This window comes from Corvus kubaryi, unplaced genomic scaffold (assembly GCF_017639235.1).
Source record: "Corvus kubaryi isolate FWS band 111438036 unplaced genomic scaffold, C.kubaryi_AGA036_p1.0 37398, whole genome shotgun sequence".
Taxonomy (NCBI): Eukaryota; Metazoa; Chordata; class Aves; order Passeriformes; family Corvidae; genus Corvus; species Corvus kubaryi.
The window spans coordinates 37892942-37915795 of record NW_024581137.1 but is presented as its reverse complement, the minus strand read 5'-3'; the positions used below and the strand labels follow the sequence as shown (position 1 = coordinate 37915795).

At 37.3% G+C, this 22854-nt stretch overlaps 1 protein-coding gene across 1 annotated transcript in view; it reads left to right on the top strand.

Annotated features, from left to right (window-relative positions):
• Positions 1 to 22854, top strand: part of ITGA8 (integrin subunit alpha 8) — a 113227-nt gene that overhangs the window by 51410 nt on the left and 38963 nt on the right. Inside the window, exons 18-23 of the mRNA XM_042044315.1 lie at positions 832 to 969; positions 1432 to 1499; positions 2457 to 2604; positions 9033 to 9125; positions 14731 to 14810; positions 17788 to 17868. Of these exons, the coding sequence (XP_041900249.1) occupies positions 832 to 969; positions 1432 to 1499; positions 2457 to 2604; positions 9033 to 9125; positions 14731 to 14810; positions 17788 to 17868 (608 nt within the window). The remainder of the gene's footprint in view (positions 1 to 831; positions 970 to 1431; positions 1500 to 2456; positions 2605 to 9032; positions 9126 to 14730; positions 14811 to 17787; positions 17869 to 22854) is intronic.

Sequence of the window (22854 nt, the reverse complement as noted above, 5' to 3'; positions counted from 1 at the left end):
GCTTTCCTTTTTTGGTATCCCTTTACTTTTTTAGTATTCACGGTGCGGTAATAAACTAATGATGTTGAATATCATGCCAGTTCAGGTTCAAAAGATATTTTAAAAGAGTCTTACAGAAATATTGGCCTAAAATACATATATTTAAAAAATATTTTAAAGATATTTTTAAATGTTTTTAGAAAAATTAAAACTGTGGAATTGAAGTTGTAAAGGAGAAAGGGTCAACACTTGCTCACTTGCAGGTGGAGTTACCTCATGCAATTGAAGTAGATTCCAAGTCTGGTCCAAGAAATGCAGTGGGAGGTGAAATGGAGAAGTTTCAAGCACTATGTAAGGACATATCTGGACAATAAAGGTGGTTGAGTTTTACCATTGCTAATTCAAATAAATTCTTGGTTATGGTACAAATATGGTACAAATACATGGTACAGCAATATTACCTCCACAAATCCACACATGCCCTACCTCCATTTCAAAAGGAAGACAGGCAGTAGCTGATAGGAGTTGGTTCTGTGTGTCTCTCTTAAACAGCTTCATTTTAGGCTAATGCTTTGAAAAATTTCTGAGTCTACTCAGCTCAGCCAGCTTCTTCCAGATGTTGGGCTGTGGAGGCAATGTGTTCTGGGCATTCCAGTTACTGGTGAGTCACTTTGCTTTCCTAATGGCACCACGTGCAGCCAGAATTTGGCCAGCAGCTGTCGAAGAATCATGCCTTTACCTTCAATAAAGACCACATCTTCACCTTCAGAAGTCTGAATCTGTTGTCATACTGTACTAACTGAAATAATCATAGTAAACCATTGGTTTTTATTATGTGATTGTCTCTCACAGGATGAAACAGAATTTAGAGATAAATTATCTCCCATCAATATAAACTTCAATTATAGTTTGGATGAGTCCAGTTTTGAAGATAGTTTGACTGTGAAGCCAATACTGAACTATTACCAGAAAAGCTCATTAGCAGAGCAGGTATGAATTTTGCATGCCACGTTTTCTGTATATAAACATTGAAGCATTTACAATTGTTATGTGTGTCATCTTCCTTAAAAAAGAGTATCACGGCCAGAAATTACACAACTGGGATTTAATTAATTCAAAATGTGGATTGAATATAAATATAGAACCAACAGGCCTTTCAAGTATTTCCAAAACTTTCTTGTGCTCATAGTTTTGATTGCATTCTAGAATACGTAAGCCAAGTTAGTGTGGGAAAGGGCCTGAAGATTATATTGTTCTGCTAAAGACATATTTTACCATCTAAATGATCTCCAACTACCATGTGAAAAGGAACTTACAGAAAGGAGAAAAATATTTAATTCACTAAGGCAGTGCTAGTGGTATTTAAGACACGTTAGCAATATTTAAGGAAGTGATTTGGACTTAGAGGCATGTACTAACTGTAATATAATTTTTTACTTTGCAATAATACAGGCTTACATTCTGGTTGACTGTGGGGAGGACAACTTATGTATTCCTGACTTGCATCTTTCTGCAATGCCGTAAGTTAAATAAAATAAATTATGCTGTATATAAGAAAGCCCAGACAGTGCTAACTGTTGCAACAGAATGAAGTATGTAGAACACAGTTCTGTTGTTTACTATAACTAATCATTCTTACCTGATTTACAGATTTTAATTTGTGCATCCATTTCATCTATAAAACCAAGAAATGGAGAAATACACAGTTCCAAACCACATTCATGATGTTTAATGGTTATCACAGAAAATATAGTTTGCAGGTGTTTGTTAGCGGTTCTAGTTCTCTGAAAATCAAGAGGTGATACAAACTGTTGTTCACAGGAGATTTCAAGTTTTTTATTTCAGTGTGCCAGTGACTTTGAACTTGGACGCAATTCTCCTGTACTCAATATACAGTGAAGTAAATAAATGTCAGAATAGAATTTTCAATACATGGCAACAGTTTCTCCTATGAAGGGAGAAATATGCCAAGCAGGACAAGTGGGGAACATCTGAGTTACCTGACTGCCCGCACATCATCAGAATCAGCCCATAGCTGTGAAAGAAAAGGGCACAGTGCCATTGCAGGTCTCAGGAGAATTTCTGTCATTCTTGGTATTACAATGGACATGAGGAGAAAACTACCACCTTTGTGTCCTCCAGAAAACGATGCTGATGAGACCCCCATGGCAAGTGATTCCTCCACTAAATACTTCTTGCCGTTTAGAAAGTAGTCAGGCTTTGAAATTTTATACCAGTGACTTTCAAGTTTTGTGGTAGTCCACTTTGGCCATGGTTTTTTTCTCTTGACTTTTTTTCTACCCAGACGTTGGTATACTTTTTCATGGGGTCATTTTTTATAGAAAATGCTTTATTTTGTGTTCACAGAGTATTTTCCAGAACAGATGCTCTGAGAGCAAAATGTCCTTTTGCTTTATTCATCTGTAAATCCTAATTGTGCATGTTTTAACTCCTGACAAGTAGTGTGTTCTATACAGGGATACAGATCAGCTAATAATTGGAGAAGAAAACTGTGTCATGCTCATAATAAATCCAAGGAATGATGGGGAAGGAGCCTATGAAGCTGAGCTGCATATAAAGATTCCACCTGAAGCAGATTACACTGGGGTTGAACGCAACAACAAGGTAAAGGAAAATCAAAATGTTAGCGATAATGAAGCAGACAACTGAGAGCAAGGACAGCCTGCATAGACTGTACCAGCTGAAAGCAGCACATAAAGAGGTTCCTTTCAGGAAGAGGGATTCCATCAACTCTCAGCTATCCTTGCTTGCACAGTCCAGGGTAAAGGTTAGCCATGCCTCCAAATGATGGGAAGGACAGGACCATTCTGTTCAGACCAGTTCAGCTCCTTCCTGTTAACTTAGTTATAATGCCACACAAATACTGTTACATTTCTCCTAGGAACAGAAGTATTCACATAATTCAGATTTTGAACCAGTAAACACTACCAGTAGCAGAAAGTAATACTGCCAAATTCCCTGAGTACTTCCAGCCTGGGATCCCATGGTACCAGCTCCCAGTCAGAGTTAATGAGCCCTGCTGACCCCCTGACACTTGGACACTGCTGTCTCCTCACACAGCACACTAGTGTTTTACCATTATTAAGGGTGTCCCAGTCTCCAATATCCTGAATAGCTGGACATTAACTGCAGTATAAACTTGACAAAGTTGTTTCCCCTTGTCATCAATTCTTTTATGTTATGAATGGGCCAAAAATGCAATTGTAATGTAAAATGTGCCAGTATTCACAGAAGGACTAATGTTGACTGAAGTCGTGCTGAGCTGTACTGAACATGCAGTGTTTTTCCTTTTTGGGTCTGTTTGTTTTTTAAGAGCAAAGATGAAACACTATCCTGCAAACAAGCAGAGTGTTCATGTATTCTCTGTTGGACAGCAAGTCCAAATCGCCTCATCTGCACATAAATCTCCCAAGCTGTTGCAACATGAGCTTGCTTTTTTCTCTTAGTGCCTGGAATGTTCAAGAGGGCCTCAAGGGTGAGAGTGGGAGAAAGCAAGTTAATTTCCTTTCTAAAGGCAAATGTTTTTAAGGAAGTTGAAAGGTACTTACAAGGTATTTCCTTATTCTCCTTCTGTCAGTGACTTTATTAATGGGCTTCTAACCTAGTATGAAAAAACTACAAGAAGAATTACAAGAAGTAATGCTATCATCAAAGATGATAGAAATTCTCTGCAACCTCACATCTCAGAAGTGTATCTTAAAGACACCAGCCTCTTCCTACTGCCTATTACTCCTTTTCTTCTCTTAGCAAAGCCTCTGGTTTTTTGGACTGTAATCTACAAAACTAAAGTTCTCTTTAATGTGCTACAAATGGTTACCTTTTTTCTTCACTCCTCCTTAGAAATATTTTGCTGTTCTTTTAGATGTTACCAAGGTGTCAAAGGAGGCACTTATTCTAAAATCCACAGAATGTATTAGGACATACCTATTATTTGAAGGATCTGGGGGTGGGGGTGGATGAGAGGCTGGACATGAGTCATCAGTGTGCACTCACAGCCCAGAAAGCCAAACGTGTCCTTGGCTGCATCAGGCCTTCCAGTACCTGAAGGGAGCCTAAAAGAAAGACAGAGAGGGACTTCTTACACGAACATGTTGTGACAGGACAAAGGAGAACGAATTCAAACTGAGAGAGAGTAGCTTTAGATTAGATATTAAGAAAATTTCTTGGCTGTGAGGGTGGTGAACAGGCTGTCCAGGGAAGCTGTGGATGTCCCATCCCTGGAAATGGCCTGGTTGGATGGAGCAACCTGGTCTAGTGGAAGGTGTTTCTGTTCACAACAGGGGGTTTGTAACTCAATGATCTTTAAGGTCCCTTCCTATCCAAACCCATTCTATGATTCGGAGCAGAGAGAAATAATTCAGAGCTTTTTATGATTTTAGGAAAAATTGAATTTTTTAGTGCCAACAAAATAGACTCGTGGAGAAAGGAAGGAAAGAATACATGGGAGATCCTGGTGCTTTGGAAGAATAAAGAGAAGCTAGAATGGGTTGGAAAGGAGTTTTAAAGTTAGAATACTTTTTCTTTTGAAGACAAAATTTTAAAACCCCAGGAAACATAATACAACTTCTTCATTCTTTTCAGATTCTGTGGAAGACAAAATAACTTTCTGAAAAATCCAGTTCTGAATCCTTGTAGATTTATAAAAAACTGCCTTCCTTTTGTCCACATTTACCTAGTTCACTCCCATACATAATTTATTTCATATTCTCTTGCTTTTCATTCTTACTCCACTCAAAAAGATGTCATCATGTTCTTTCTGTGAAGGATCAAAGCATTAGTCCTACTTTCTACATCGTTGTTAGTGTCTTTCTGCATTTCAGGGACCATTTTCACAAGGATTACAAATGGCACTGAAAGCAAGTTTATTCTTTCTATTGTTTTTAAATGGTAAATGTGTATTTCTGAAAACTATGTTTTTTGCAATATTATGGGTCCATTAAGTAAACTAAAAAATTAACTTCTAAGTGCATTTGGAAAAGAAATTTATATTGTAAATTTCTTCTAAAATTTTCTAAATGTAAATAGTTCTGTTACCAGGATGACCAAATTCTTAGGGGTCATATTATAAATGAGTATAAGTGAGAGGGACTCAATTCATTCAACTTGCAGGGCTTTGAAAAAATACAGCAGTTTGAACTGACAAGGTAACAGAAGAAATTATCACACCGGATGCAGTAAACACTGAGGTATAAGGGGAAAAAAGGTCTCTCAGTCTGCAGACATTTTTGGAGGCATGGACTATAGATGAAAAGTACAGTTTTCATGTCAGTTGCAGTGGAGTCAGGATTTCACTACTTATTTTTGTGTTTGTGTTGTATCCTGCCAATGGGGCATCTGTGACTGCTCCTGAAATACACTTAATTTAATACTGAACAATTTCAGCAGACAGGTAGATTTATGTTAGAACCTGTTGCAATCATGTTGTTAAAGCTCTGCCTCTAGGATTGCATTTACTCTTGGTTGTATCTGTGTTTACAGTCCTCTGTGTAGCTGTTTTTCTCCAGACTGCAGAATTCCTGGTATTAAGGCAGAGATAAGATTCACCTCAGAGCCAACAAAACAGGTAGACTGAGACCAGAATAAATGAAATGTAATCAGCTGAATAAATCACTTGGCACATTTCTGATGGAACTGAAAAATCTGTAGAATCAAATAACTAAATTACACTGTCATAATTTCAAAGTAACTGTACTCACAGAGGATATTTGTCTATTTTATTGTGGAGCTACTCTGGATTTAGTCTATCTAACAGAGAAACACGCATTAAGTGCTTAGTAGAGAAACACCTTAAGTGCCTCCTTTCCACCCCTGGTGTTTTTTTCTTTATTTCATTTTCACAATGTATTGTGTTATTCTATATCATCTGATTTACACTTGGAAGTTGCTGAAGTCAAAAACTTAACTGAAAATTCACTTGCCTTCTTCCTCCTCCCTTCGGCTTTGTGCAATACAGTGTTTGATCTGCCTCAGCTGGCATTATCTTCTTACCTCAGACCTGATTCTGTAGAATATTGCACACAGACTGTGCAACTGCATGAAAAATGAACAACAGTTTGCAGAAATGTGATCTTATGCAAGTGGAGAAGCAAGTGAATGTGTGTGATTTAAAGTTTGAGGTCAAGGACATGATTGGAGCTTCATTGATTCCTGCAGATGCTGACACTTCCTTCAGTCAAAAGCTGATGATTGAAATAGAATTACTTAAAATGAAATCAAGTGTGTTCTTCATCAGCTGTATTTCGGAAACACTTAGAAGGTCCAGAGACCAGATAAATGAGACATACCACAGCATCACTAGTTACTGGAAACCCATTGGCTTGCAGTAACTGTTCATATGCAGTAGGTGTGAATTTATTGGAATTAGCTGCTGTGAAGAAATTATAACCACATTATATTACCTCATATTTCCAGCAGTAGATCCAGAGATAGTATATACCACTATATGGTACATTCTGGCACTACAAGAGTCACTAGCATGACCGTGTGTTTGAACCCCCAGCCACTGCCTGAATACTGTGCACTAATCCTTTGCTCCATGACAGGGTTGCCTGTATTGAAACAGCTCAATACTGCCTTAGTAGCAAAAGCTGGGACCCAAATTCTTATGGAATAATTAGTATAAGTAAATCAGGCAAATACAAAGCACTAACAGATACTTGTTACACACCAAAAACATTATGTATTTTGGCAGAACTGCCTCTGCTCAGGCTGGAAACTGCAGAGTGGTACAGATCACATCCAGATACGTATTACAATGGATAAACTCTGAGCCTTTTCCCCCATGCCTTTCTGAACTAAAGCATAGCACTCTTAAAACAAGAAAAAGTCCTGAAACATTCTTGTCTTAAGTGAAAATTCTTAGACTAAGAATGTTGTGGCTGGCTAGATGTGATGTGATTTGAGCCTGATGAAGGCAAAGACTAGTTCTTCATACATCAACTAAATACATACATATACATCAACTAGAAGATGGTACTTAATCAATCCCCTTTTCCCCAGAAAACAAAATTGGAAGGTGATGGTAAAGAAAAGAGGAAGTGTTTTACTCGCCAGCCTGTTGTGTTTAACTAATCTGGCATCAATTAGTAATTCAACACTATGACCACAAAAAAGATTTTCTAGTTTGTAGACTGCCTGGGTTACTTGAAGCATCCAATCACTTCCTAGTTAAAATGCACCCTGGGAGCACACGTGTTAATTGTTGGGGTTATACTTCTGATCAAGACTGCCAAAAAGACCGTGTGTTACTAAGAAATACAAATTGCTACCAGTGTCAGGTAGAAGGGCTTTGCGGCAAACCCTTCCATCTGGCTGAGTTACATGTGAACGCACTGACAGTAGTAGGTGTACAAGTCTCAGCTCTTGCTTGCTTCCTGCCTGGTTTTAATTTCGTATTTTGTACTTAACCATCTCAAAAGGTGATCAGTGCAAAAACGAAGGCAGTAAATCTCATTATTGAAGGAATTCTACCACAGTTGACCCTTTGTCACATCTTTATACTGCACAAATTAGCTTTTGTGATGCTGGTCATATAAATTCTGTACCATTAATCATTTTCATTCTAGAAACATAGCCCCCAGATTGCAAAAGAACTACTTGAAAAACTCCTCTGTTTTCTCAGCCTTTGAGGGACAAAAAAATGTGTGATAAGGGCTGATTTACTGTGTGCTGGTCTATGATACATCATTTTTAAAGAAACTGCCAAATATCTAATATAAATGAGTATTTATTTCAAACTTTTAGACCTCAGTTTCAACCCCCCTCCCCCAACTAAAGCAAAACTATAAACCCACATATCAAGATCAAATGGACAATTTTCCAGACAAGTTTGATTTCAACTGTGTTAACACCCTCTTTTCTCCCATATGTTGCTTCCCGCCTCTAATTAACCAGCTGGAAAGAGTGTAAAAATCCTTCCCTCCCAACCCTAGAGAGGCTTGGGAAGACTATTAGTGCACTGGACATGCTGTGTAACAAACTTTGTTTCCTCCTAGCAAACTGTAAAAATGTCAGTGTACAATGAGGTGTGTGCTGAGGGCATGCTTCACATGGGCTCTGTTTAGGATGTGTCCTGTCTTTTCTTTTAATCTCAGGAAAGGATGAGGACAGCATGTCCATGCTGGCTTTTACAGATAGGGCAAATTGTTCTGGAGATTTCCCAGATCTTTTTATATAAAGGGCATGAATTTGTTCACACTGCTTCATCTGTGAGAATCACAAGTGAACAGAAAGGGAATGCAACTTGCTGCATCCTGCTTTTACAAAGCTGGCTTACTTCTGCACATATATGGAAATACTTCCATTTAGTGAAGATGTCAGAGAGGAAAACAGAACCCCCCCCACACACACATTTTATTGCAAACCTCCCACATTTTATTGCTTTGCCTTATTCTGTATCTCCTAGCTTGCACTCTTTAATAGCTGCTCCTCCTCTTCTACAGATTGTTTACAGATTATATTACTAGTGATAAAGATTGCTATTATCAACAAAAACCTTTATATCTGGTAATGTGAAAGCCTATCTCCTTTGTTGCTGATTTATAAACACACATAAAGGTTTATGTTTTTACAGAAGTATTAAATGTTTTAAGTATTTTACCACAGATTGGAAAATACAGATCTAGAATTGATCCAGGTTTTGCCAATGGCAGAAATTCATTCTAGAGACTTTTGGTGACAACTGCTGTGATTAGTGTGAGACCTATTTTTCTCACTTAGTTGTGCCTACTCTTTTTTTCTCTGTTGAGTCATAATGGCTATAGGAATGATTCACAACAACAAAGCAGTATGGTAAAACTAGACATAGAGTGATCTCATCATGATTCTTAAGGTACTGGGAAACTATCCTGTTTGTTTTTCTCTGGCATCAGTTTTCCCCCATTGTCTGACAATAACCAAGTAAATGTTTTGATAGTGCACTGAGCAGGTGTCCAAAATCAGAAGAAAGGTCACGGTCAAAAAGGCATCACTTTCCCAACTGGATAAATTTCACTGTGATCTCTGACCTCTGTATTGGTGTCCTTTTGTTGCAGGCACTGCGTGTATTGAGCTGTGATTACAAGATGGAAAATGAAACTAGAATGGTGGTTTGTGATCTTGGGAACCCCATGGTGGCCGGCGCAAATGTAAGGGAAAATCAGATGCATTTACTGATTTTTATCTAACTGAATTTTAAAGGGGAACAAATGGAAATTTGTTCAATTACCAGAATGTGTTCCAATAAGCAGCACATAAACCAAATTATTTACCTGGAAAATAATTTGTTGGTGTATAAAAGGCAGAACTGTGCTTCTGAAAAGTTAATAATTTATTTATCTAAAAGATTAATTATGCTAGTTTTATATCACTTAAAGAAAGTGAGAGTTATTCAATTTATCACAGAAGTTGGACTAGTATAGTGAAAATTCCAATCCATAATGTGATCTGTTTATTTCTCCCTTTTAGTATTCCATCTATTTAAAATATATATAGATATATGTATAGTAAGTGACAACTTCTTCGGCCTGACTCTCATCTTCAGTGTATAAGGGTTGTCTTATCAATTTATATTGCAATTTATATCCAGGAAAATGTGTTTGGAATAAGGTTTTGCTTCAAGTTATTATTGTAATTCTAAAGATTTTCCTAAGAGAGCCTCTCATAAATCATACTACACATTAGATGGAATGATGGTAGCCTTGTTTTTCGCCAAAAGCTGAACTGAATAGTAACTGACAATGAACACTAGATAAGAATTAAAAATAGGTTTGAAGATAAAAAATTCCACAATTGTCATCCTTTGTCCCTATTTCACGATAAAACAATCCAGGAAATCCAGAAGTGTTAAATCCAGGAATGTTCAGCCATGGATGCTCTTGCAGAGGAATTTAGTGTTTCTCGTAAATTCATAAGTGCTATAAATATTTCACTAAAAGAAAATAAGCCAAACAATGATACCTAGATAAAAAACTGTCCAAATAAAAATGAAACAGTCAACAGCATGAACATATATCAGGAATAAATAACAGCTTTTAATTGAAAACTACAACTGTTGAATTTCATATTGGACCTATGGTTTTGCAAAGAAATCAAAGCAAATTTCTTTAGTATTTTCAAAGTCCCTACTAAGTTAAGGTTTGTCCTTCCTATGGAAGATCAATATTTCACTCTTCAGCCTCTCTGTAGAGGGGTGTTTTCCTGGCCTCTTGGGATCTTGAAGCAGTTCATGTCTGACCCTCAATAGAAGAACCAAATGGGTCATATCATAGGAGATTGGGACTAGAATAATTTTCTTTGGATCCTAGGGATAGCCTCAGATCAGCCATAGAACTTTTGAAAGTGAGTGAGGGCAGGTGTCTGATACAGTCATCTGCTTGCATGGTCACAAGCAGTCCCAGAGACTCTTTGGGACTACAAGGAGGTGGAAACCATTGAAAACTGAGCTCTAGGTGATGGACCTCTTGGGAAGAGGAATCTTCCTGGTGAGGGTCCTTCTCCATTGAACTACTGTGAACTAGAAGTCTAAAGACATCACTATGAAGATTTTCTGGGAAGGACATAGACAAAAAGGCAAAAAGCTTTTGTAGGTTTTGCTTTATTCTACTTAACAAAAATACTAAAAAGTAAAAGTAATTGAAAACGTTTCTGAGGAATGGAATTTTCATAATGGGATGATGGGATGCAATGATGGGCCAAAGCATGAGACAAATTCCAAGTCGAGACAAATTCCAAGTCAAGGCAAATAATTGAGAAGGCAGCAGTTTTACTTACGTGCTTAGTAGTTTCCTAGTTAGTCTCAAGGCAGAAGCAAATTCTCAAGATACAGACAGAAGTGGACAAGAATCTTGTGGGTGATCAGGATGCAGTGGATGGGGGCAGGAGAGCATAAAACCCCTTGTGTTTGGAAGAGAAAAGGAAGACCAAACAAAAAAGACACTAACTTGTATACCAAGAAGAAAATCTTTGTAGTTTGCATATTGTCATAAGCATAATGGAAAGGTCTGAATGTAGAGGTGTTAGACTACAGACCCTCATACGCCTCCCTTTGAATCCAAAGCGCTGTTTGCACATCGTCCTTCACCCAAAATGCTAGCAGTGTGAAGACTTCAGGAATGCCATTTGGTGGCCACTAAAACAGTACTACATCCCAGCTGTCTCCTTACGAATTTTCACAGCATAACTAATCCTTCTTTTCTTCAGAATCAACTCTAGGACTGCTGTAAGTGCCATTACCAGATACTCCTAAGCAAACTACTTCATAAAGAGAGACTTAGAAGTAGCAGAATAAAACAGCAGGGTTCATAACATATTCAAGGGTTTTCTACTTTATAACAAAATAATCCAGCCCTTTAAAATTGAGGGATACAAAGATAGAGCATTACAAAGCCAGATGGCAAAATCGTTTGATTAGAGTGAGTGAAGTCTTAAATCCTAAGTTTATCTTTGAAGCCAGCTCTCCTGGAAGCTGAGTAAAGGTGAAAGGACTTGTTTTTTTCAGTCCAAACATATTTATGATGGCAAATGTACTTCCAAAAGCAGAATACCAGCCCTTTGTACAAATTGCATAAACCTCAAAACGTTGCTCTGATCAATTTCCAAGTTTGCAAAACAATTCTGCTCTGGCAGGAGATCAGTTATTCTCAAAATACTCAGTCAGAAAGGGACTCTTTGTGGAAGTTGTGAGTGGGAAGGAAGGGTTAGGTCAAAATTGAACATTCCTAAAACTCTTTAACTATTGAGTCACCTAAATGACTTTCCAGCACCCTGAAATCCTAGAATTCTTGAGCTCATGAAGATCAACTTCTGAGTATGAGGGTTATGTCAGGATTTTGTAATATAATCCATGGGATATTACTACAGCAGACTACAGGGTTGTCTGACACTTCACATCTTCAAAATACATTATGGTCATCTACATAGACCTTAAAATTGTTTACTGGCCACAAAAAAATACTTCACCTTTTCAGTAATATCTTTGAAGTTAAAAAGAAAAAAAAGATGAAATTGTAAAAAAGAAGATAAAAAGACGTGGTAAGGAAACCTCAATGCCACATGGCCCAGAATGCAAACTGAATGTCTGACAGCATCTCACTGGCAGAGATTGCTCAAGGTACTTATTTATGGCACTGAAATCGATCAGACTGACAAGCTCGCTAATGCCTGTTCAGTGGTGTTAGCAAGTGAGATGTAGGTTTTATTAAAAATTCTGGTAGTAAAATTTGGAAGTTCATAGAAATTAATAGAAATAAAGTTAGAAGACTGGAGACTTGGAAGATCTTGCCTATTTCTTGGTATGTGCCAAACTGATTCTTCAAGAGCACCAGGTTTTATCTTTCTTACACACTGTAAGACACTTCAAAAAAAGCTACACCTCTGTCTCCCAGCATACTCCTAAATCCTGTCAAACGTAATAGATTAAAACTTACCAGTAATAGTAGAAATGTCGTGTATTTCAAAGATACATGATGTTCCAAACATGAAAATAATGCAATTTTAATGAAACTAACTTCACTTGGAAAATTTTAAGTAAAATTAAACTATTTTGATAAAATTTATGTCCCACTAAAATAAGGATGTTGAGTGATTGCTAAGTTATAGGTTCAAGCAAGTTAAACTCCTTTGGCCTCAGTGGGTTTTCAGCAAGGGCATGTGAGCATCTTTGCCCCATTATTAGTAGCAATGTCAAGGGTTACTTGACATTAACAAAGTCATATGACTATACAAAGACAACATCTGCAACTTATTAGAGATGTACAGTAGGAGTGTGTTTCACTATTAAATAGGGGATTAAGCCTCAGGGATGTAATAGATCATCAAAACTGCACTTCATGTCTGCTCTGTCTGATGAATATTTTATCTTTGGTTCATCAAATCTTTTTTCTGCTATAAGTGGAAACAAATTTATTTAGGCTGGTTAGTAAAAACAGTAAGAGAAATGGTTAATTGAATATTTGGAAATATTAGTCTAAAAAACTAAAGAAAGTAATTATATTTTTAAAGGTGAATGGAATATCAATACAGTTGCTAATATCATCTCCAAAAAGTGAGCTAAAAATTAAAAAGAGCTTACATCTCTATTCCAAGTCAGCTATTCGACTTCTGAGTAATTTGATAAGCACTTCGATTTGATAATCTTTCATCTGAAAGATTTTGCTTCCAAAAGGAGAGATCAACTGTATCTATGACATTAGGATAATCAGAATTCAAAGATTTGAACTCGCCACTCCATTTATGATGAAAATATTGCTTCAGCATGGGCCAGGTGAAAGTAGTTGAAACATGTTAGGTAAGTCTTGTTCTGGTGATGGATTGTGTTGCACCACTGCAAGTGAAGAAAGGAGGAGAACTGAAGGAAAAAAAAATGATGGGAAAAAGGAATTGTTTAAACATACAAAATTACATCCACAGAGGAAAATTCCTCATCTTCAGAGATGTTGAATGTAAGCCCCAAACATAAAACCCTACATTGTTGTGTCCTGCCCTGTTGTTGACAAGGTTTCCTTAAATATTCTAAGGAAATCATGCCAAGCAGACAACTTCTTTTTTCTGCCCCAACCCCCCCCACTAATCTAGTCAGATATTGGCAGGAATGAGGGGATGATGTCCTCATTTCCTAGTGCCTTTTGATTAATTTCTCAGGAAGATTGTTTCTCCACGTGGAGAATATGTCTATGTGTAACGATCCTCTTTTAAAAAATGAAAGAACAATGTGCATGTTATCCTGCAAAAAATTCTACCATCAGGCCAGATGGAAGGTAGATGGGGAGTGAGAAGTTGCAGGAATTGCAAAATTCACATTTCAAAAATTGCCACATTTAAAATGTGCAGTTGAAACAATTAAAAACAATAATTTAAATATTTCAGTAGAATTTAATTGATTTAACACTGAGGGAAGATGGCATCTCCCATTACTCACCTGCCACTTAGACACTGGGACTGTAAACATGTCCAACAAGAGGCTTACAGAGACCGTACCATATGCTATTGTATATTCTTTCTCTAGTTAGCCCTTCTCTCTTCTGAATTAACTTGATCTGCTTATCCTTGCTCTTCTTGAGAAGCAAATGGAAATTGTCACAGGGAGGAATTATCTGCATAAATGCAAGGGAGCACCAGTGGAAACACCTCCTTCAGTTTTGGGAGCTGTGTGTTTTACTCTCTCCTCTGGTCACTCACTCCAAGTGGTGGCAAACTGAACTTCAAATATAACTTTGAAGCTGTATTCCTCTTAACAGAACTGCAATGGAAAAAAAGAATCAAACTGAAAGTAAATTAAAACTGCTGCTAATTTAGCCTCAGGTGCTCAGTCAGCCCCACAACACCTAAAGCATGCAGTGCAGAGCTCATAGGTGCAGAGACAATGCAGTTACTAGGAAGCCCTGCAGACCTGGACAAAGGTGTGCATGGATGGAGACAGAGATCAGAGCTGCCAGACAGCTGTTATTTTCTTTTGGCTTGGCAAAGCAAAGCAGAGACTGTCTGGATGAAGCAGGGCCCACTGCTGTGTTCTTGGGAGTGTGCTTCTCTATTCCTCTGATCTTTCCTCTGTCCAGCCAAGTTTTCCATCTGGTGACATACACAGGCAGGATGGTATTTTTTCCTGAGAACAACTAGATGATGTTATTTCATACTAACTTTAAAAAGCAACAGTATCTAGTATAAGTCTGTGAAATGCAATGTTGAATGGTACTGCTTTATTGATCTGGAGAGATCAACTGTTTCTAGTAACCTGTTGTTTTGTTTCTTTCTCAGTTCTCCACAGGCATTCGATTTTCTGTTCAGCATTTTGAAAATGCAGATTTCAGCATCAATTTTGAGCTGCAAATAAAAAGGTTAGGTATTTTATCAAGAGCATGGTTGTTTAAATGATGAATTCCTATTGACATATGAAGTTTATTATATAATAAGGTCCCTCTTGAGTGTCAGTAATTATTTCATGGGCTTTCCAATGGTAGCTTACTTCAGGAGGATTTTTGGAGTTGGAGCCTTGTTAGCTTTTAGCAAAATCAGTCTTATTTCTTTAAAATTCAGGTTAACTGATTTTGGTCAATAATCCAAGGATTTTCTACAGATTTGCCAAATTTGATTTGCCGATTTGCCGTATTTTCTACTTCAGAATTAATAAACAGTGATCAATTTGGAACAAAGGTGAATATGCATAAACATATCATTCTCTGAATTAAACCAGACATGCCTCTTCTTCACAAAAATTTAGAAAATGGTTTTAAAAAAAAGCAGTTAAAATCTGCTCAACAGATTTACTGGCATGGAGAGAACTGTTTCAGTTTGTTGCAGGTGAACCTTTGTAATTTTTTCGTTAGATTCCTCCCTATTTGTGGGCCTCACATATTAATACTGTAGAATCTTGTGTTTTATGCTGAGCAGTACTTCTTCCACAGGAGCAAAAAAGCACGGAGTAGGCTAGGTTAGGATAACCTCAAAAACAAACCTGAGACTTTTGAGGTAGGTGGCAGGGCTTCTGCTCCATCTGTCCTCATCAAATACACACTGGAGTTCGTATGGGGCCCTCTCTGCCCCACACGCAGAGACTTAATTGCTAATGTCTGGCCTTTAATGAGGGCCTTGATCATGTTGATTATGGTAAATAACTGAGACATTTAAAATGTTTAAGTCATGTCTCCATAATGTACCCCTTGAAGCAAAGGACATGCAGAAACTCAGGAAGGGCACAGCAATGCCACAGAAGTCCATTAGGTGCTTGGTCAGGCCTCAGCCCTCTCCCTGGGATCTGGCTGGGGATCATGCAAATCTGGACATGGGCTCACTCCTCTGGAGAGAGATACAGCATTTAACTTGCAGGTCCCCTGTCCATTCCACTGTTCATTTCTTAATGCAAGCGATCATTTTAAATGGGTATCCAAGGCTCATATCACTACCCTTTTCATGCTGTGAAATTGGGGAGCTCCAGAGCTTTCTGGATAGTTAAATCTTTCTAGGTAATAAGAGTTGAAGGTACGTCACTGTTTTAAAAAAGCGACACGAATTTACTGAGGAATACATCTTAACTTCAGAAGACAGTAACATCTCATGCTTCCTCCATGACTGTGACTGACTAAAATGTAAAGGAAGGAAATGTGTTGGGCTACAGACTGGTATGAAAATGCTGAAAAGCACACAGCTATTTAAAAAACAAAAAAAAGGAAGGAGTAAAAGAGTAGAACTTCTTGCATAGGGAATGTACCCGACAGGTAAAACTCACTGCTTTGTACATTCTTTCACAAGCAGCAGGAGAGTTTGTGCATTTCTGTGTCCTCAGTAAAACAATCCTAAAAGAAAAAGGGAACTCCATGAGGCAAAAAGAGGAAATTGCCTAAATGGAAGGAAAGGGAAGAATACATGTGAATTTGAGTCCTACTTTAATTTATTCAAAAGAGAGAGCTTTCATTTACTTGAAAACATCAAGTGGAAAATAATATTTTGGTTTGCAAGACTGAAGTTCATTACTTGTAGGAAACAAACGAGGCTGAGGAGTGTCTTGAAATCTGATTCCTTTCTGATGTGGATGTTGCTGTGCAGTTATGTACCCCTTTGAGAGAGAAATGTCCTGGCACTTTTATTTAAACTATTTTGTTCTCTAAAAAATGCCATAAAGCACAAACAAGGTTTGAATACCAGATATATATGATCAAAATCTCTATTTTAACTCTATGGGAAGTAGGACGAATATGCAAATTGGAAAGCAGCTTATTCTAACAAAGTAGTGGTATAATAATTTTTATACTTGTACTTTTATTCTCAAAACAATGGTTGTAGAGGATTACATGAAAGTTCAAAAAATGTTTGATGGGAATCTGCATTAGTTTACAAACAAATTAAAGCTGCTCTTAATGTTAGCAATCTGTAACCAGAAAGCCTGGATCAAAGCAGTGTTGCTCTTTACTCCTCAGGAGTCAGTCACTGGGAATGCTGACCTCCTCTGAATGTTTCCATTTGACTGATGCTACCCAGATGTGATAACAGCAAACCATAACAGCAATAGAAACTTAGAGTTCATGAAGCAAGGAAGTCCATGCTTGCTTGAAAAAAACATGCAAATTTACTGTCATTAATCCCATAATTAAATAAATTCTAAGTCTGTAATTACTTCACTATCTTCGTGAATTGGAACCTGCAAATCTTTCTTTGTATGAATGGGCTATAATCATAGGAATGGCCTTTTGAGGCAAGAGAAACTACCTTTATTACTAAGGATTTGCAGTAAGAAAAGACAATAAGATGAGTTAGAGCACTACATTTTAAACATACAGAGATTTGTTTTCACTGCTAAGCGGTTTTAGGAGTGTAAACACTCTGGATACAGGAAAGAAGAAAATAAGAAAATTAAAGGAACAGTTGATTTTGATTCTTCTTCCCCAAAGACTGTCATGCAAAAGTCACAGGCTTGGAGAGTCATAAAAATAAATTTTATTATAACAAAGCCTGTCTTATTCATTGACACTGCCTTCCTCCAATGCATGAAAACAAACTTGTATTCTATTAAGATACTTCTATCTATACAGATAGCTGAGTTGTACAAGGGAATTTACATGGTATTCTGAGCCAAATAAATTTGTATCATCTTATTCATCATCATAAGATTCTTTAAAGGATGCTTGAGTTGATTATATTATTAAGCATGTGATGAGCTCAAATAATACCAAACTTAAATACCAGTGTCCTACAAGACTGAAGAGTGGCAGTAGGAATCCTGTTCTGTCATGTGTCCAGGGGGCCTTTTGTATTGAGTGCTATGATAATCTAGAGTTCTGATAAATAACCTTTTTTAACATTTGTATATATTTTTTCCAGTTCTAACAAGATAAATCCCACCAGCAACTTAGTGAACCTCCATATCAACATCAGTGCTGTGGCTCAAGTACAAATCAGAGGGTAAGTATTCAATTATTTCACCTCACTATGGTAACTACTTTTTTGCAGAATCTTTCTGCATATGATAATCCCATGTAGTGAATCTTATGGCATATTATAAACCCAAATGCTTTATCCATCTGGGACACCTGGGTCTTACCCCTGCAAGCCTTGCAGGATGGAGCTACTGCAGACTTACTGAGTGTCTGTGCAGACAGCAACCTGTAGAATCTCACATTGTAGCAACACCAGTCAGAGCCAACATTTTATTTGGGCATTCAGATTGTGCATGGATGTTACTAATATGGAATGTCTGTTCGTATGTGTTCATATGTGTTCATATGTCTTCTTGTGCAACCACCTGGACACTTAATGCTGAATACCAAACAGGATCTACTGCTTTTATGGCTGGAAGTGTGAAAGGCATTATGTCAAGGCATATACTAATAGAGAGCAGAGTGAGGCCTTTGGAGAAAGGATGAGTAAGAAATAAGTTATGATAAAAAGTCAACCAGCTACTACTGTAAGATTCTTATATTTCTGCCTGAAGCAAGTGCCTGTTCACTGACACAAAGTATACCAAAACTAAACAAGCACAGGATGTGATCAAAGATGATAATTTCTATCTCTGTTTTCACATATAACTTGATTTTGCAAACTATAAAATGCAATTAGGTGATAATTGCCAGCTGAGTATGAGCCAGCACTGTGCCTAGGTGACCAAGAAGGCCAATGGCATCCTGGCTTTGTCAGACATAGTGTGGCTGGCAGGCGTTGATCATCCCTCTATACTTGGCACTGGTGAGGCTATACCTTGAATACTGGGATCATTTTCGTGCCCCTCACTACAAGAAGGATGTTGATGTGCTTGGGCAAGTCCAGCAAAGGGCAAGGAAGCAAGCTGGTGAAGGGCCTGGAGAAGAAGTCTGAGGAGCAGCTGAGGGAGCTGGGGGTGTTTAGCCTGGAGAAAAGGAGGCTCAGGAAGACCTTATTGCTCTCTACAATTAACTGAAAGGAGGTTGTAGTGTGGTGGGAATCAGTCTCCTCCCCCAGGTAACAAGTGACAGGATGAGATGAAATGGCCTCTAGTGGCACCAGGTGAGGTTCAATTTAGATATTAGGAAAATTTTCTTCACGGAAGAAGTTGTCAAGTATTGGGAGAGGCTCCTTGGGAAAGTGGTAGAATCACTATCCCTGGAGATACTGAAAAGACATGTAGATCTGGCACTGAGGGACATGATTTAATAATGAACTTGACAGTACTAGTTTTATGGTTGGAATCAATAATCTTTAAGGTTTTTTTCCAACCTTAATGATTCTAAGATTTTATAAGAATATCAGACTACCCTGTACAATCTTGGAACTAGACTCCTATCCTGGAGGAAGTCAGGAGGATGTCTTTTTAAAGCAAATAATTGCCCCCAGTGCTTTTTGTCTGGGATATTAGATTTCCTACATCTCCTCTTATGAAACTACAGCTCAAGACTTTAACCATTACCAGCTCTGCAAGGGTTGAACAGGAACTACAAGGCTCAGATTCACTTCCACAGTCAGGCCATGAGGCTTGGCTGGTGCAAGAGGGGTAGATGTCTCTTAAGTGATGCACCTCAAGGGGCTGCCTTAGATGTAAACCAATAAAAATGCATTTATTTATGGGGGTTTTAATTTATAAAAATGTATTTATTGTTATCACTTCTGAGACAATATGACTACCTAGTGCTAGCAATAAGTCAAATAATTTTGCAGATCACAGAGAACGTTTCCTGCTCTAATATGCAATCTATCTGCTCTAATATTCAGTCTAAATCAGAGAGATTTTTAAAGGATTTTCCATCATATTTCGTAAGTGTATTCCAGGTTAAGAAGACTAACCCTAAAACTAGTCAGGTGGAAAAAAAAGGCTGGCACTCAAAGGCAGTGTGGACATAAGTTAATTATTTTATTTCTGAAAAGGAGCAGTTGAAAGACGACATGTTTAACAAGAACGGAAGTGAGAATATTATTTCATTTTCTGTAGCTAGTGGTGATCTAAGGAAATGAGCTGGATAGGAAGAGAGGTGAAAAATACAAAATGTGTAACACAGAAGAAGTAGAGGCTGAGGAAATAAGAATTGAAGGTGTTATTTAATGGGCTACAGATGTGTGAGAAAATGTTGGGAGCCAGCAGCTGCTAGGTATTGCTGTGGGTGAACACCCAGGCTAAGGACTGTCTGGAGTTTCAGACCAGAACATTTATGGTTACATACGCAGCACTTCTCAGAAGGGGTTGCTTCCAGTGCTGTGGATTCTAATTTTAGTGAAGTTTCTCCTCACATTAATAAAAAAATCTGCCAAACCTCTATTCTTTTCAAACTTCTTGGAAACTTTGCCTCCATCATGTTCTTTCTGTGCCATAGTGTGTTCTTTTTAATGAAAAGTTCTGTAACAGGTAAATAATGACCACAGAATCCTCAGTTCTTATGAGCTTGGTGATGAGTGGAAAAAGTTGCTTGAATTGCTGCCTGCAGTGCTAAGAAACAGGTTATTATATACAGAGGAATTACTTAATTGAATGACTTCCAGTTTCTTTCCTCTTAAGTATTTTAGTTTTCTTATTAGCTACAGCAGTCCCAACTGCTTTGTTGATAGATTTTGCTAATTACGGAGAGATGCTAAAGCATCCACTTCCAAGAGAATTGCTCACTATTTCCTAGATAAAAATAAAAGAGAGATTATGTCCACATTTGGACTGGAAAATATATTGTAGTCGTTTCTCTACTTCTCTTCAGAGAGTTGCACAAGGTGGAACTGGATGCATTGTACATTTTACTGAAGAAAAGTAAGTAGTTATGAAATTGTGCATATATGCATACATGCAGATACCATGCAAATATTTTTTCTGTGAAAAAGGAAGAAATCTTCTTCAATATCCTCTTCAAAGGAAAATTAACATAACTCCTTATATAGTTCAATAAGCAGTTGCTTAGTTGCTGGCTAAGATTTGATTATTCTGCCTACCTTTTTTCTTCTATAAAAATGTAGGAGTTTTAGTATTGTCATTGTTATCTCTCACTGCTGAAAGAGCACTAGGGGAATGAGAGATTCAGGAAGGAAGTAATTTGGATTGAGAGGATTTGCAGCCGGCAGAATTTTTATTGTATGTCCCACATAAGCCTTTTTTGTGGACCATACTTTGTTTATCTTATTTTTCAGTACTCTTGTTTGACTACAATTGTCACCTAAAAGTCTAGGAAAACTCCTTGTCTAATAAATCATTCAAATGTTAAAACTATTCTCAGGTAAATGCAAAATAAAATAGTGAAAAGAGTGGATTTGTTTTTCATTTGACCTAATTTTGCTACTTTCGTGTCAATAGCAGAAGTCCTCAAAATAACTGTAAATTCTGTTAAAATAAATGTTTTTATATGCTTTATAGTAATTTTAATTTAATCTCTAAATTTATACTTTGCATTTTGCAATGCTGTGGATATTTCCCTGGCAGTGCAATAGAAAACACTGAGTTTTGAGTGTTCCTTCTTCTGTTCCTTTGAGTGTTCCAGCTTCTGATTTGCAGGTTTTTGTGGTAGCTTAAGGGTCTATGTGTCTTGGCTTTTGTAACAACATCCTAAAGTTCCTATTCTCCAACAGCAATCAATAATTAAAATTCATATTGAAAAGATGATTTGTGAAACTTAGGCTAAGTACTTAATCAGAAATTACTTTTTAAATGAAAATGTTTAGTTTCTTGTTTTTTATTAGGGTGGGCTTGTGAATTTGTCCTCTGGCATACTTTTTAGTACAAACTGCTGGCCTTTTGAAGTCTGAGGAAGTATTAAGAGTTAGCAGGATACTCCAGAATACACCAAATTTCACAAAGAGTTGTACTTCAGCTGGATGGTATTAAGCCGTTCTTCTCTGGGATTTCTTGCTGCTTTGAGAAGCTGTATACTCTAGGAAATTTTCCTTCAGACATTTCATTCACTGTATATGACGTAAGAGCTGTAATCAAGAACTGTTTGTTTCTTCCAGTAGTATTTTTTCAGCATTTGCAACAAAACCATCCAGTTGTTTCTTCAAGGGGCAATCTGTAGCAGGGCTACTGCAAAGTGATTAACATTAGTGCCTAGAAGTCCATCATGTTATTCCAATGTTACATTCTAAAAAAAATTGATTGTTTTTTAACACTTTTCTGTTAGCAAAATTCCAGCTTTGGCAGAATCAACACTGAAATTTTATAGATTTTCTTTCAGCTAAAGACTCTGTAAACCAGCAAAACTGAGTGAGACTTGACCCTGGCAAAGAAAGGGTAATACCATTTTAGCACTAAGAGTTACATGCAGTACTTGTAGATGACAGATGTCTGTGCCAGAATTCACCTACCATGCTAAAAGAAATTCTTGGGATCTGATTTCCCAACTTCTGAGCGCCTGAGTGAGGTTTAGTTTGCATCTGAATGGGACCGGTACAATGAACTTCCAGTTTTTACGGGAAATAAAATGTTCACGATTCAAATAAAAATGTTAACAGAAGACTACTTTCTTAAGGTCAGATAGAGAAGGAAATGAAAAATAAAATAGCAGACAGAAAGAAAGATGTCAAATATTAAGTGACAGTTTTCTTTGTTTATGTTTTATTTATGTGTTGCAAGTTGCAACAGTATTTCAGGGAATGCTATAGATGCCACTTTGCTTGCAAAGCAGTTGGAAAGCCTGGAGCACTCTTTTAGGCTCTAGTCCTGAATTCTGTTTCCCAATACACCAATTTCCATTATGACTTTATGGAAGTCACAATATCCCCATTGCCCACCTGTAGAATGAGATAGACTATTTTGCAAGGTTTTTTAAAGGAGTAATAACAGAGGTTATAGAAATTTACAGTCAGAACAGTTAAATAAATACCAAAGAATGTATTCTAGGGAAGAAAGATGCATAGCATTAAACACCTACAGGCTTTAAAGGAAATGGGAAAATGCATTTATTTACTCTGCTTTCGTGGATAATGTATTCAGATATCTCATCAGTGAGAATG